Below are 15,106 nucleotides of genomic sequence, written 5' to 3'. Positions count from 1 at the left end.
GATGCTGGGTCCGTTATGGTGATGATGATGATGATGGTCCATCAATCTTCTCCTCCAGCTGCAGCTTTGTTACACTGAAAGATGCGTGGGCACGCACCGCTCCTTCCCTATAATTTCCTTCAGCTCAGCTTTAGCTAATGTGAGACTCCAACAGGCGCTGCAGGGCTCATTCGTCACAGACCTTCCGGCCCGGACCGTAAAGCGTCCATCCATCACTGACCAGCCCATACAGGGAGCTGGGACCTGAACGGGGTGGGGGGGTCGGAGGGCGCATCGTTTCTGGATGATTCATGCTCAGTGGCTGCAGATTTATGCGAAGGACAGAGGATCGTTTACAGACAGGAAGTACTGACAACACAGGAGGCAGGCGGATCGGCGAGGCCACATCACAGAAACTGATATTTAACACAACAGAAAGAAAACTCTGGATTGCATATTTAATATTCAGTTCAGCCCCGGGGTGGGGGGGGTGGGGGGGCAGTCAGACCGTTCCATAACAGAACGTCTCCAAAAAGCTGCAACATCATTTCCTACATTTCTTTTCTCAGATCTTTCCATAAACGTCCATCTCAATCAAAACTAGTAAATATGTAAATATTCTGATTATTTTCATTTAAAAACATTTTCCATGAAACAGCTGTTGGGGGGGTTGCATGAATCCTTCTGGTTGTCCAAAGAGGCGCTGATTGCAGCAGATCAAGCCGTGGTTTTGGCGGGTTGAGAAGGCAGGCGGCGTTTGGCGTGGAAGACGTTCTGCAGGAACCTTCAGTCTCCTTCCTGACTTTCCAGGAACCCTCAGAATGTTTTACAGAAACATGTTCCACGCTGTAGATGCTCCAACATTTCATTCTCAGATCCATTCATGGATGTTCATACTGAGCCGCGTGTTGACCGACATGGCAGTAGAAGCTGCAGGCCGCTGTGTGTGTGTGTGTGTGTGTGTGTGTGTGTACCGAGGCACCATCTCCAACGTCATCTGGTCATCTTCATCCAGCAGAGGAAGTAAAACAACTTCCATTTACAGTTTTTTCTGACGTGAAAACCAAACCAGTTTACGGCAATGTTTCTGCATCGTCGTCACGGCAACACGCTCGGAGTCAGAAACACACAGGCCTTTAACTCGGAGGTGGGGGGGGGCAACCAGCCTGCAGCCATTACAGGCAGCAGAAGCGGCTTAGCGGCTGATGGAAGGGGAGTGAGAGGGGTGGCGGGGTGACTGACCTATCGCAGCGCAGCATGTGGACGACGGTACGATACCGGATCGACCTGGTCGGTGTGAAACGTGGATCTACGTCAGATGTGTGCTGCGATAAAAGCTGCTGTTTCCAGGAGAAGCGTGCGCCGATCAGAACCGCCGTGGTTCAGTTGGACCGCCAGTCAGTCCTCACACCGGCACCGATTTCTGCACGTTCCTATGGAGACGTGTGAGGACGGCGTGGAGTGTAAAGCTCACCGTGAGGATGGACAGCAGCTCGTGGAGCGGCAGCTCGGCTCTCAGCCGCTCTTTAAACACGCGGATGGTCTGATGCTTCAGGTAGTAGTAGGAGGCGATGCGGCCGTACGTCAGAGGCTCGATGGTCCGGTCGTCCTGCAGCATCAGCAGACAGCTGGCTCAACAAACGTACGGCATCATGATGGTTTAAAACAGACAAACACACACACACCTCCTTTATCTCTATGCAGTAAGAACACTCCAGGTCCCGCAGACTTCTCTCCACCAAGCTGGACAGAAACCGGTTCATGGAGTCGTGGCTGATGTCTTCCAGGCTGTAGTAACTGAGCAACACATGACACAGATTCCTCTCATTCATCACGTCTGTCACATCCATCATCTGAACAGCTGAGATCCTGACTTTAAACACATAACATAGAAATAAAAACAACTTTCACAAGCTTGGATAAAAAGGAATAACTGAGAAAGTCACATGTTAAAGGTTCACCGTGGAACTGATCTGGCTTTTTATTCACAAAAATCAAATATTTCTTTCATAAATACGTCTTTTATCGAAGTCTAATCACATCCAAATAAAAACATCTCGTGGCTTCGACTGAGTTGTTTGTAAACTCAACCCAGCAGACAGCCGCCATGTTGCCTCGCCATCAGAGTTGCCAGGTCTGTTTGTTAGAAGCGACTTGGTTGCTGTAAATATCATCAGTTGCAGGTTTTTGGGTTTATTTGGGATTCCTTTATTCTCTGTAGGAACCATTCCTGAATTCTCACTTATTCACATTTATGTGAAAAACAACCAGTCATTTGTCTTTTCTTGGATCTGTCCAAAAACCCCGTTTCCTTGGTAATCACGCTGGCCCAAACCAGTACTCGTTCACCCCCTGTGAACACGCCTCCTGCAAAGCTGCAGCCATGTTTCCTGAAGAGAAGGAGTCCTGATGGAAGCTCGTCAGAGTTGCTTCTGTTCTTCTCTCGCTCTAAAATGAGTCCCAGGTCAGCCTGTGATTACCTACACAGGCCAAGCAGAGGCCCGTTCAGCCTGGGAAGTAAGCGCTACCACATGACGCTGAGCAGCGGTGGAATCAGACAATCTTCATTAGCTCAGCAGTGTTTAAAGACGTGCAGAAGCTGCCTGGTCAGCACACGGGAAAAGCTGCTCATCACGCATGTTTAGACCTCATTAGTTAGTAATCACGCATTTTACACATAGACCGTGTATGAAAGATGGGCGGAGCCTCTAGCGGTTAAAGGTAAAGCCTATGCGGAAGTACATAAAACTGCAGTTCCCCCTTCATCCACTAGGGGCTCCAAAACAGAGCAAATCCCCATAGACTCCCATGTTAAAAAGACCAACTTCACATCAGAAATAAGTTTACATCAGAAATAAACATGTTTACAGCAGAAATAAACATGTTTACAGCGAAAATAAACATGTTTACAACAGAAATAAACATGTTTACAGCAGGAATAAACATGTTTACAGCATGAATAAACATGTTTACATCAGAAATAAACATGTTTACAGCAGGAATAAACATGTTTACATCAGAAATAAACATGTTTACAACAGAAATAAACATGTTTACAGCAGGAATAAACATGTTTACAGCAGAAATAAACAAGTTTACAGCGGAAATAAACATGTTTTCAGCGGAAATAAACATGTTTACAGCAGGAATAAACATGTTTACAGCGGAAATAAACATGTTTACAGCAGGAATAAACAAGTTTACAGCAGAAATAAACATGTTTACAGCGGGAATAAACATGTCTACAGCAGAAATAAACATGTTTACATCAGAAATAAACATGTTTCCAGCGGGAATAAACATGTTTACAGCAGAAATAAACATGTTTACAGCAGAAATAAACATGTTTACAGCAGAAATAAACATGTTTCCAGCCTGGTACAAAAATCCATTTTCGGTTTAATAGGTCAGGTTTACCTTCATGACAACTGTGGGGGGAGTGAATTTTTTCTAACTCGTCCGTTTAAAAGTAATTTAATTTCGAAGTTCGGCATATTTAGGGGCGTGTCCTTTTGATTGACAGGTACCCGATCTCCCACTTCAAGTGAGAGGAATGTAGAAAAAAATTGCGGATTTCAGCCAGTTAACTTAGCTTTAGCCCGCTTACCTCCGTTAGCTGGTTAGCTCCTGTTATCTCTGGGTTAGCTCGGTTAGCTCTTCGCTACAGAAAGCTCGGCGTTTGCTGGATGTCAATCATCCACCATGACGCTCACAGCCCCCCTCTCAGCTCCACCTCTTTGCCCATATTTGTATTTTCCGGGTGAGACAACATGCATGCCCCTGCCAAGATGGTGACGGTAGGAACCGCCCACCGAGCTTCAATTCAGCTCTTCAGAAACCTACGGGTGATGTCACGGAGGCTCTGCCCATCTTTTATATACAGTCTATGATTTTACAAGAAAACAGACAAAGGAATCACAGCGGGACATCCAGCTCTTTAAATGACGCTGTCCTCCAGCTCAGGTCGTTTTGGCAGAAGCAGCATCTTAACCCCATGATGGAGCAGGATCTTCCTTTGACTGACAGATAAACCAGGTTTCCAGGATATTCCCAGATATTCCTAGAATGGGGAGCAAACTGGGAGTGATGGAAGAAAACTGCTCCATGGATGTGCTGCCTCCCCAGAAGACACCTGTCCCAGTTCATACTGGTTCTGTGTCACAGATGTTGCCAAAGTCTCCATCTGGTCCAGAATCCTCTGAAGCAACTGGTTCCAGTAGGACAAAGTAACTGGTCTGATGATGTCATGAAGAAGCAACTGGTTCCAGCAGGACAAAGTAACTGGTCTGATGATGTCATGAAGAAGTAACTGGTTCCAGTAGGACAAAGTAACTGGTCTGATGATGTCATGAAGAAGCAACTGGTTCCAGTAGGACAAAGTAACTGGTCTGATGATGTCATGAAGAAGTAACTGGTTCCAGCAGGACAAAGTAACTGGTCTGATGATGTCATGAAGAAGCAACTGGTTCCAGCAGGACAAAGTAACTGGTCTTATGATGTCATGAAGAAGCAACTGGTTCCAGCAGGACAAAGTAACTGGTCTGATGATGATGTCATGAAGAAGCAACTGGTTCCAGCAGGACAAAGTAACTGGTCTGATGATGTCATGAAGAAGTAACTGGTTCCAGCAGGACAAAGTAACTGGTCTGATGATGATGTCATGAAGAAGCAACTGGTTCCAGCAGGACAAAGTAACTGGTCTGATGATGTCACCAAGAAGTAACTGGTTCCAGTAGGACAAAGTAACTGGTCTGATGATGTCATGAAGAAGTAACTGGTTCCAGTAGGACAAAGTAACTGGTCTGATGATGTCATGAAGAAGTAACTGGTTCCAGCAGGACAAAGTAACTGGTCTGATGATGTCATGAAGAAGCAACTGGTTCCAGTAGGACAAAGTAACTGGTCTGATGATGTCACCAAGAAGTAACTGGTTCCAGTAGGACAAAGTAACTGGTCTGATGATGTCATGAAGTCATGAAGAAGCAACTGGTTCCAGTAGGACAAAGTAACTGGTCTGATGATGTCATGAAGAAGCAACTGGTTCCAGCAGGACAAAGTAACTGGTCTGATGATGTCATGAAGAAGCAACTGGTTCCAGTAGGACAAAGTAACTGGTCTGATGATGATGTCATGAAGAAGCAACTGGTTCCAGCAGGACAAAGTAACTGGTCTGATGATGTCATGAAGAAGTAACTGGTTCCAGTAGGACAAAGTAACTGGTCTGATGATGTCATGAAGAAGCAACTGGTTCCAGCAGGACAAAGTAACTGGTCTGATGATGTCATGAAGAAGCAACTGGTTCCAGTAGGACAAAGTAACTGGCCTGATGATGTCATGAAGAAGTAACTGGTTCCAGCAGGACAAAGTAACTGGTCTGATGATGTCATGAAGAAGCAACTGGTTCCAGTAGGACAAAGTAACTGGTCTGATGATGTCACCAAGAAGTAACTGGTTCCAGTAGGACAAAGTAACTGGTCTGATGATGTCATGAAGTCATGAAGAAGCAACTGGTTCCAGTAGGACAAAGTAACTGGTCTGATGATGTCATGAAGAAGCAACTGGTTCCAGCAGGACAAAGTAACTGGTCTGATGATGTCATGAAGAAGCAACTGGTTCCAGTAGGACAAAGTAACTGGTCTGATGATGTCATGAAGAAGTAACTGGTTCCAGCAGGACAAAGTAACTGGTCTGATGATGTCATGAAGAAGCAACTGGTTCCAGCAGGACAAAGTAACTGGTCTTATGATGTCATGAAGAAGCAACTGGTTCCAGCAGGACAAAGTAACTGGTCTGATGATGATGTCATGAAGAAGCAACTGGTTCCAGCAGGACAAAGTAACTGGTCTGATGATGTCATGAAGAAGTAACTGGTTCCAGCAGGACAAAGTAACTGGTCTGATGATGATGTCATGAAGAAGCAACTGGTTCCAGCAGGACAAAGTAACTGGTCTGATGATGTCACCAAGAAGTAACTGGTTCCAGTAGGACAAAGTAACTGGTCTGATGATGTCATGAAGAAGTAACTGGTTCCAGTAGGACAAAGTAACTGGTCTGATGATGTCATGAAGAAGTAACTGGTTCCAGCAGGACAAAGTAACTGGTCTGATGATGATGTCATGAAGAAGCAACTGGTTCCAGCAGGACAAAGTAACTGGTCTGATGATGTCATGAAGAAGCAACTGGTTCCAGTAGGACAAAGTAACTGGTCTGATGATGTCACCAAGAAGTAACTGGTTCCAGTAGGACAAAGTAACTGGTCTGATGATGTCATGAAGTCATGAAGAAGCAACTGGTTCCAGTAGGACAAAGTAACTGGTCTGATGATGTCATGAAGAAGCAACTGGTTCCAGCAGGACAAAGTAACTGGTCTGATGATGTCATGAAGAAGCAACTGGTTCCAGTAGGACAAAGTAACTGGTCTGATGATGATGTCATGAAGAAGCAACTGGTTCCAGCAGGACAAAGTAACTGGTCTGATGATGTCATGAAGAAGTAACTGGTTCCAGTAGGACAAAGTAACTGGTCTGATGATGTCATGAAGAAGCAACTGGTTCCAGTAGGACAAAGTAACTGGTCTGATGATGTCATGAAGAAGCAACTGGTTCCAGTAGGACAAAGTAACTGGTCTGATGATGTCATGAAGAAGTAACTGGTTCCAGCAGGACAAAGTAACTGGTCTGATGATGTCATGAAGAAGCAACTGGTTCCAGTAGGACAAAGTAACTGGTCTGATGATGTCACCAAGAAGTAACTGGTTCCAGTAGGACAAAGTAACTGGTCTGATGATGTCATGAAGTCATGAAGAAGCAACTGGTTCCAGTAGGACAAAGTAACTGGTCTGATGATGTCATGAAGAAGCAACTGGTTCCAGCAGGACAAAGTAACTGGTCTGATGATGTCATGAAGAAGTAACTGGTTCCAGCAGGACAAAGTAACTGGTCTGATGATGTCATGAAGAAGCAACTGGTTCCAGCAGGACAAAGTAACTGGTCTGATGATGATGTCATGAAGAAGCAACTGGTTCCAGCAGGACAAAGTAACTGGTCTGATGATGTCATGAAGAAGTAACTGGTTCCAGCAGGACAAAGTAACTGGTCTGATGATGTCATGAAGAAGCAACTGGTTCCAGTAGGACAAAGTAACTGGTCTGATGATGATGTCATGAAGAAGTAACTGGTTCCAGTAGGACAAAGTAACTGGTCTGATGATGTCATGAAGAAGTAACTGGTTCCAGCAGGACAAAGTAACTGGTCTGATGATGTCATGAAGAAGCAACTGGTTCCAGTAGGACAAAGTAACTGGTCTGATGATGTCACCAAGAAGTAACTGGTTCCAGTAGGACAAAGTAACTGGTCTGATGATGTCATGAAGTCATGAAGAAGCAACTGGTTCCAGTAGGACAAAGTAACTGGTCTGATGATGTAATGTAGAAGCAACTGGTTCCAGTAGGACAAAGTAACTGGTCTGATGATGTAATGTAGAAGCAACTGGTTCCAGTAGGACAAAGTAACTGGTCTTATGATGTCATGAAGAAGCAACTGGTTCCAGCAGGACAAAGTAACTGGTCTGATGATGATGTCATGAAGAAGCAACTGGTTCCAGCAGGACAAAGTAACTGGTCTGATGATGTCATGAAGTAGTAACTGGTTCCAGTAGGACAAAGTAACTGGTCTGATGATGTCATGAAGAAGCAACTGGTTCCAGTAGGACAAAGTAACTGGTCTGATGATGTCATGAAGAAGCAACTGGTTCCAGCAGGACAAAGTAACTGGTCTGATGATGTCATGAAGAAGCAACTGGTTCCAGCAGGACAAAGTAACTGGTCTGATGATGTCATGAAGAAGCAACTGGTTCCAGTAGGACAAAGTAACTGGTCTGATGATGTCATGAAGAAGCAACTGGTTCCAGTAGGACAAAGTAACTGGTCTGATGATGTCATGAAGAAGCAACTGGTTCCAGTAGGACAAAGTAACTGGTCTGATGATGTCATGAAGAAGCAACTGGTTCCAGCAGGACAAAGTAACTGGTCTGATGATGTCATGAAGAAGCAACTGGTCCCAGCAGGACAAAGTAACTGGTCTGATGATGTCATGAAGAAGCAACTGGTTCCAGTAGGACAAAGTAACTGGTCTGATGATGTCATGAAGAAGCAACTGGTTCCAGTAGGACAAAGTAACTGGTCTGATGATGTCATGAAGAAGTAACTGGTTCCAGTAGGACAAAGTAACTGGTCTGATGATGATGTCATGAAGAAGCAACTGGTTCCAGTCGGACAAAGTAACTGGTCTGATGATGACGTCATGAAGAAGCAACTGGTTCCAGTCGGACAAAGTAACTGGTCTGATGATGTCATGAAGAAGCAACTGGTTCCAGCAGGACAAAGTAACTGGTCTGATGATGTCATGAAGAAGTAACTGGTTCCAGCAGGACAAAGTAACTGGTCTGATGATGTCATGAAGAAGTAACTGGTTCCAGTAGGACAAAGTAACTGGTCTGATGATGTCATGAAGAAGTAACTGGTTCCAGCAGGACAAAGTAACTGGTCTGATGATGTCATGAAGAAGCAACTGGTTCCAGTAGGACAAAGTAACTGGTCTGATGATGTCACCAAGAAGTAACTGGTTCCAGTAGGACAAAGTAACTGGTCTGATGATGTCATGAAGTCATGAAGAAGCAACTGGTTCCAGTAGGACAAAGTAACTGGTCTGATGATGTAATGTAGAAGCATCTGGTTCCAGTAGGACAAAGTAACTGGTCTTATGATGTCATGAAGAAGCAACTGGTTCCAGCAGGACAAAGTAACTGGTCTGATGATGATGTCATGAAGAAGCAACTGGTTCCAGCAGGACAAAGTAACTGGTCTGATGATGTCATGAAGTAGTAACTGGTTCCAGTAGGACAAAGTAACTGGTCTGATGATGTAATGTAGAAGCAACTGGTTCCAGTAGGACAAAGTAACTGGTCTTATGATGTCATGAAGAAGCAACTGGTTCCAGCAGGACAAAGTAACTGGTCTGATGATGATGTCATGAAGAAGCAACTGGTTCCAGCAGGACAAAGTAACTGGTCTGATGATGTCATGAAGTAGTAACTGGTTCCAGTAGGACAAAGTAACTGGTCTGATGATGTCATGAAGAAGCAACTGGTTCCAGTAGGACAAAGTAACTGGTCTGATGATGTCATGAAGAAGCAACTGGTTCCAGCAGGACAAAGTAACTGGTCTGATGATGTCATGAAGAAGCAACTGGTTCCAGCAGGACAAAGTAACTGGTCTGATGATGTCATGAAGAAGCAACTGGTTCCAGTAGGACAAAGTAACTGGTCTGATGATGTCATGAAGAAGCAACTGGTTCCAGTAGGACAAAGTAACTGGTCTGATGATGTCATGAAGAAGCAACTGGTTCCAGTAGGACAAAGTAACTGGTCTGATGATGTCATGAAGAAGCAACTGGTTCCAGCAGGACAAAGTAACTGGTCTGATGATGTCATGAAGAAGCAACTGGTCCCAGCAGGACAAAGTAACTGGTCTGATGATGTCATGAAGAAGCAACTGGTTCCAGTAGGACAAAGTAACTGGTCTGATGATGTCATGAAGAAGCAACTGGTTCCAGTAGGACAAAGTAACTGGTCTGATGATGTCATGAAGAAGTAACTGGTTCCAGTAGGACAAAGTAACTGGTCTGATGATGATGTCATGAAGAAGCAACTGGTTCCAGTCGGACAAAGTAACTGGTCTGATGATGACGTCATGAAGAAGCAACTGGTTCCAGTCGGACAAAGTAACTGGTCTGATGATGTCATGAAGAAGCAACTGGTTCCAGCAGGACAAAGTAACTGGTCTGATGATGTCATGAAGAAGTAACTGGTTCCAGCAGGACAAAGTAACTGGTCTGATGATGTCATGAAGAAGTAACTGGTTCCAGTAGGACAAAGTAACTGGTCTGATGATGTCATGAAGAAGTAACTGGTTCCAGCAGGACAAAGTAACTGGTCTGATGATGATGTCATGAAGAAGCAACTGGTTCCAGTAGGACAAAGTAACTGGTCTGATGATGTCACCAAGAAGTAACTGGTTCCAGTAGGACAAAGTAACTGGTCTGATGATGTCATGAAGAAGTAACTGGTTCCAGCAGGACAAAGTAACTGGTCTGATGATGATGTCATGAAGAAGCAACTGGTTCCAGTAGGACAAAGTAACTGGTCTGATGATGTCATGAAGAAGCAACTGGTTCCAGTAGGACAAAGTAACTGGTCTGATGATGTCACCAAGAAGTAACTGGTTCCAGTAGGACAAAGTAACTGGTCTGATGATGTCATGAAGTCATGAAGAAGCAACTGGTTCCAGTAGGACAAAGTAACTGGTCTGATGATGTAATGTAGAAGCAACTGGTTCCAGTAGGACAAAGTAACTGGTCTTATGATGTCATGAAGAAGCAACTGGTTCCAGCAGGACAAAGTAACTGGTCTGATGATGATGTCATGAAGAAGCAACTGGTTCCAGCAGGACAAAGTAACTGGTCTGATGATGTCATGAAGTAGTAACTGGTTCCAGTAGGACAAAGTAACTGGTCTGATGATGTCATGAAGAAGCAACTGGTTCCAGCAGGACAAAGTAACTGGTCTGATGATGTCATGAAGAAGCAACTGGTTCCAGTAGGACAAAGTAACTGGTCTGATGATGTCATGAAGAAGCAACTGGTTCCAGCAGGACAAAGTAACTGGTCTGATGATGTCATGAAGAAGCAACTGGTTCCAGTAGGACAAAGTAACTGGTCTGATGATGTCATGAAGAAGCAACTGGTTCCAGCAGGACAAAGTAACTGGTCTGATGATGTCATGAAGAAGTAACTGGTTCCAGCAGGACAAAGTAACTGGTCTGATGATGTCATGAAGAAGCAACTGGTTCCAGCAGGACAAAGTAACTGGTCTGATGATGATGTCATGAAGAAGCAACTGGTCCCAGCAGGACAAAGTAACTGGTCTGATGATGACGTCATGAAGAAGCAACTGGTTCCAGTAGGACAAAGTAACTGGTCTGATGATGTCATGAAGAAGCAACTGGTTCCAGTAGGACAAAGTAACTGGTCTGATGATGTCATGAAGAAGTAACTGGTTCCAGTAGGACAAAGTAACTGGTCTGATGATGATGTCATGAAGAAGCAACTGGTTCCAGTCGGACAAAGTAACTGGTCTGATGATGACGTCATGAAGAAGTAACTGGTTCCAGTAGGACAAAGTAACTGGTCTGATGATGACGTCATGAAGAAGCAACTGGTTCCAGTCGGACAAAGTAACTGGTCTGATGATGACGTCATGAAGAAGCAACTGGTTCCAGTCGGACAAAGTAACTGGTCTGATGATGACGTCATGAAGAAGCAACTGGTTCCAGTCGGACAAAGTAACTGGTCTGATGATGTCATGAAGAAGCAACTGGTTCCAGTAGGACAAAGTAACTGGTCTGATGATGTCATGAAGAAGTAACTGGTTCCAGTAGGACAAAGTAACTGGTCTGATGATGATGTCATGAAGAAGCAAGTGGTTCCAGTAGGACAAAGTAACTGGTCTGATGATGAAGTCATGAAGAAGCAACTGGTTCCAGTAGGACAAAGTAACTGGTCTGATGACGTCATGAAGAAGTAACTGGTTCCAGTAGGACAAAGTAACTGGTCTGATGATGATGTCATGAAGAAGCAACTGGTTCCAGTAGGACAAAGTAACTGGTCTGATGATGTCACCAAGAAGTAACTGGTTCCAGTAGGACAAAGTAACTGGTCTGATGATGTCATGAAGTCATGAAGAAGCAACTGGTTCCAGTAGGACAAAGTAACTGGTCTGATGATGTCATGAAGAAGCAACTGGTTCCAGTAGGACAAAGTAACTGGTCTGATGATGTCATGAAGAAGCAACTGGTTCCAGTAGGACAAAGTAACTGGTCTGATGATGTCATGAAGAAGTAACTAGTTCCAGCAGGACAAAGTAACTGGTCTGATGATGTCATGAAGAAGCAACTGGTTCCAGCAGGACAAAGTAACTGGTCTGATGATGTCATGAAGAAGTAACTGGTTCCAGCAGGACAAAGTAACTGGTCTGATGATGTCATGAAGAAGTAACTGGTTCCAGTAGGACAAAGTAACTGGTCTGATGATGTCATGAAGAAGCAACTGGTTCCAGTAGGACAAAGTAACTGGTCTGATGATGACGTCATGAAGAAGTAACTGGTTCCAGCAGGACAAAGTAACTGGTCTGATGATGTCATGAAGAAGTAACTGGTTCCAGTAGGACAAAGTAACTGGTCTGATGATGTCATGAAGAAGCAACTGGTTCCAGCAGGACAAAGTAACTGGTCTGATGATGTCATGAAGAAGTAACTGGTTCCAGCAGGACAAAGTAACTGGTCTGATGATGATGTCATGAAGAAGCAACTGGTTCCAGCAAGACAAAGTAACTGGTCTGATGATGTCATGAAGTAGTAACTGGTTCCAGTAGGACAAAGTAACTGGTCTAATGATGTCATGAAGAAGCAACTGGTTCCAGCAGGACAAAGTAACTGGTCTGATGATGTCATGAAGAAGCAACTGGTTCCAGTAGGACAAAGTAACTGGTCTGATGACGTCATGAAGAAGCAACTGGTTCCAGTAGGTCAAAGTAACTGGTCTGATGATGTCATGAAGAAGCAACTGGTTCCAGCAGGACAAAGTAACTGGTCTGATGATGTCATGAAGAAGCAACTGGTTCCAGTAGGACAAAGTAACTGGTCTGATGATGTCATGAAGAAGCCACTGGTTCCAGTAGGACAAAGTAACTGGTCTGATGATGATGTCATGAAGAAGCAACTGGTTCCAGCAGGACAAAGTAACTGGTCTGATGATGTCACCAAGAAGCAACTGGTTCCAGTAGGACAAAGTAACTAGTCTGATGATGTCATGAAGAAGCAACTGGTTCCAGTAGGACAAAGTAACTGGTCTGATGATGTCATGAAGAAGCCACTGGTTCCAGTAGGACAAAGTAACTGGTCTGATGATGACATCATGAAGAAGTAACTGGTTCCAGTAGGACAAAGTAACTGGTCTGATGATGTCATGAAGAAGCCACTGGTTCCAGTAGGACAAAGTAACTGGTCTGATGATGATGTCATGAAGAAGCAACTGGTTCCAGCAGGACAAAGTAACTGGTCTGATGATGTCACCAAGAACCAACTGGTTCCAGTAGGACAAAGTAACTAGTCTGATGATGTCATGAAGTCATGAAGAAGCAACTGGTTCCAGTAGGACAAAGTAACTAGTCTGATGATGACGTCATGAAGAAGTAACTGGTTCCAGTAGGACAAAGTAACTGGTCTGATGATGTCATGAAGAAGCAACTGGTTCCAGCAGGACAAAGTAACTGGTCTGATGACGTCATGAAGAAACACATCGTACCCCCGGGACGCCCCTGCTGTGTCTGTATGTGTGGAGGGGATGAAAGCCCGAGCTAATGGTGATGAAATATCGCCCATCTCCATGGAAACGGCGTCGCCAGGGGACGTTAGGCTGCATAAGTCACTGATGAACTGAAGTAAATCAGTGCCCTTAAACGCACCTTCAGGCTCAGAGTGTCTGAAACAATGAGCGGATTTGTTTGTCGTACTGGAAGCAAACTGGTGACACCTTGCTGGATGTGTGGGTCTGACTCCCCGTCAGCTGGACGCTGCTGCGTCTGGCGGCGGAACAGCCAGACCATTGGGACGGTCCGGTTCTGGTTTCAGTTCCAGTCTGTCTGCGAGCACTGTGAAGAGTCCCGGACTCGAGGCGTCGCACTCAGGTCTGGATCAGAACCTAGAAATGGATCGCAGGATGGTCGGGTCAAATCCACCTTGGAGGACCAGATGATCTTCCAGAGACAAGAGAAGAAGAGCCGCAGTCTGCTGAAGAAGAAGCTTCATGTGCTGCTGCAGCTACGGAGGAGAGAGCAGGACCCAGCCTGCCTTCAGGCTTCTCTGTGTGTGTGTGTGTGTGTGTGTGTGTATATGTGTGTGTGTGTGTGTGTGTGTGAGGGAGGGGGTCGAACATGTGACCCAGAAGCCAACCCTGCAGGATGAATTAGGTATAAAACCAGAAGATATTAACAGTAATGTTTTAATAACAGCAGCTATCATGTCTGCTCCTGCAGCTCGCATCATGAGGTCTGTCACACATGTGGACATGCACATGTATGAACATGTAAACAGCTTCTGGATCTTCTGGATGATGGGAAGAACTGGACTTTCCACGTGCAGCAAACTGGGACTGGTCTGGAGGACGTCGTGCAAATAGAACTCAGGAAATATGTCAATAAAACGTAAAAAAACACTGAAACTTCACTTTTATCACATTTTATAAAAGAATCGATCAATAAGTGGAAACGGCATGACTGGTAATTTACTGGTATTTTACTGGTAATTTACTGGTATTTTACTGGTAATTTACTGGTATTTTACTGGTAATTTACTGGTAATTTACTGGTAATTTACTGGTATTTTACTGGTAATTTACTGGTTTTTAACTGGTATTTTACTGGTAATTTACTGGTATTTTACTGGTAATTTACTGGTATTTTACTGGTATTTTACTGGTAATTTACTGGTAATTTACTGGTAATTTACTGGTATTTTACTGGTAATTTACTGGTAATTTACTGGTATTTTACTGGTAATTTACTGGTATTTTACTGGTATTTTACTGGTAATTTACTGGTATTTTACTGGTATTTTACTGGTCCAGACCACTACAAACTGGTTTTAGTCTCTTTTCCTTTTGTCTGATTCATTTATGATGTTTTATTGTTTTATGAAGAGACGAAGGCTGAAAGCCACATTTTCACACACAACCACACACACACACACACACACACACACACACACACACACACACACACACACACAACCACACACACACACAACCACACACACACTGTTCAGGTGTGTGTGTTCCCCTCCGACATGTAGCGCTATGTAAACTGCAGCAGAAACACTCCTCCTCCTCCTTCTCTTCCTCCTCCTCCTCCTCCTCTTCCTCCTCCTCCTCTTCCTTCTCTTCCTCCTCCTCCTCCTCTTCCTCCTCTTCCTTCTTTTCCTCTTCCTTCTCTTCCTCCTCCTGCTCGTCCTCCTCCT

At 44.4% G+C, this 15,106-nt stretch overlaps 1 protein-coding gene across 1 annotated transcript in view; it reads right to left on the bottom strand.

The window, feature by feature from the left end:
* ascc3 (activating signal cointegrator 1 complex subunit 3) overlaps nt 1-15,106 on the bottom strand; it is a 171,392-nt gene that overhangs the window by 8,776 nt on the left and 147,510 nt on the right. The window contains exons 30-31 of the mRNA XM_079240345.1: nt 1,665-1,776; nt 1,454-1,588 (exon numbers count right to left, since the gene is read on the bottom strand). Coding sequence (XP_079096471.1) covers nt 1,454-1,588; nt 1,665-1,776 — 247 coding nt within the window. The remainder of the gene's footprint in view (nt 1-1,453; nt 1,589-1,664; nt 1,777-15,106) is intronic.

This window comes from Telmatherina bonti, assembly GCF_933228915.1.
Source record: "Telmatherina bonti genome assembly, chromosome: 5".
Taxonomy (NCBI): Eukaryota; Metazoa; Chordata; class Actinopteri; order Atheriniformes; family Telmatherinidae; genus Telmatherina; species Telmatherina bonti.
This window is presented reverse-complemented; position numbering and strand designations above follow the sequence as displayed.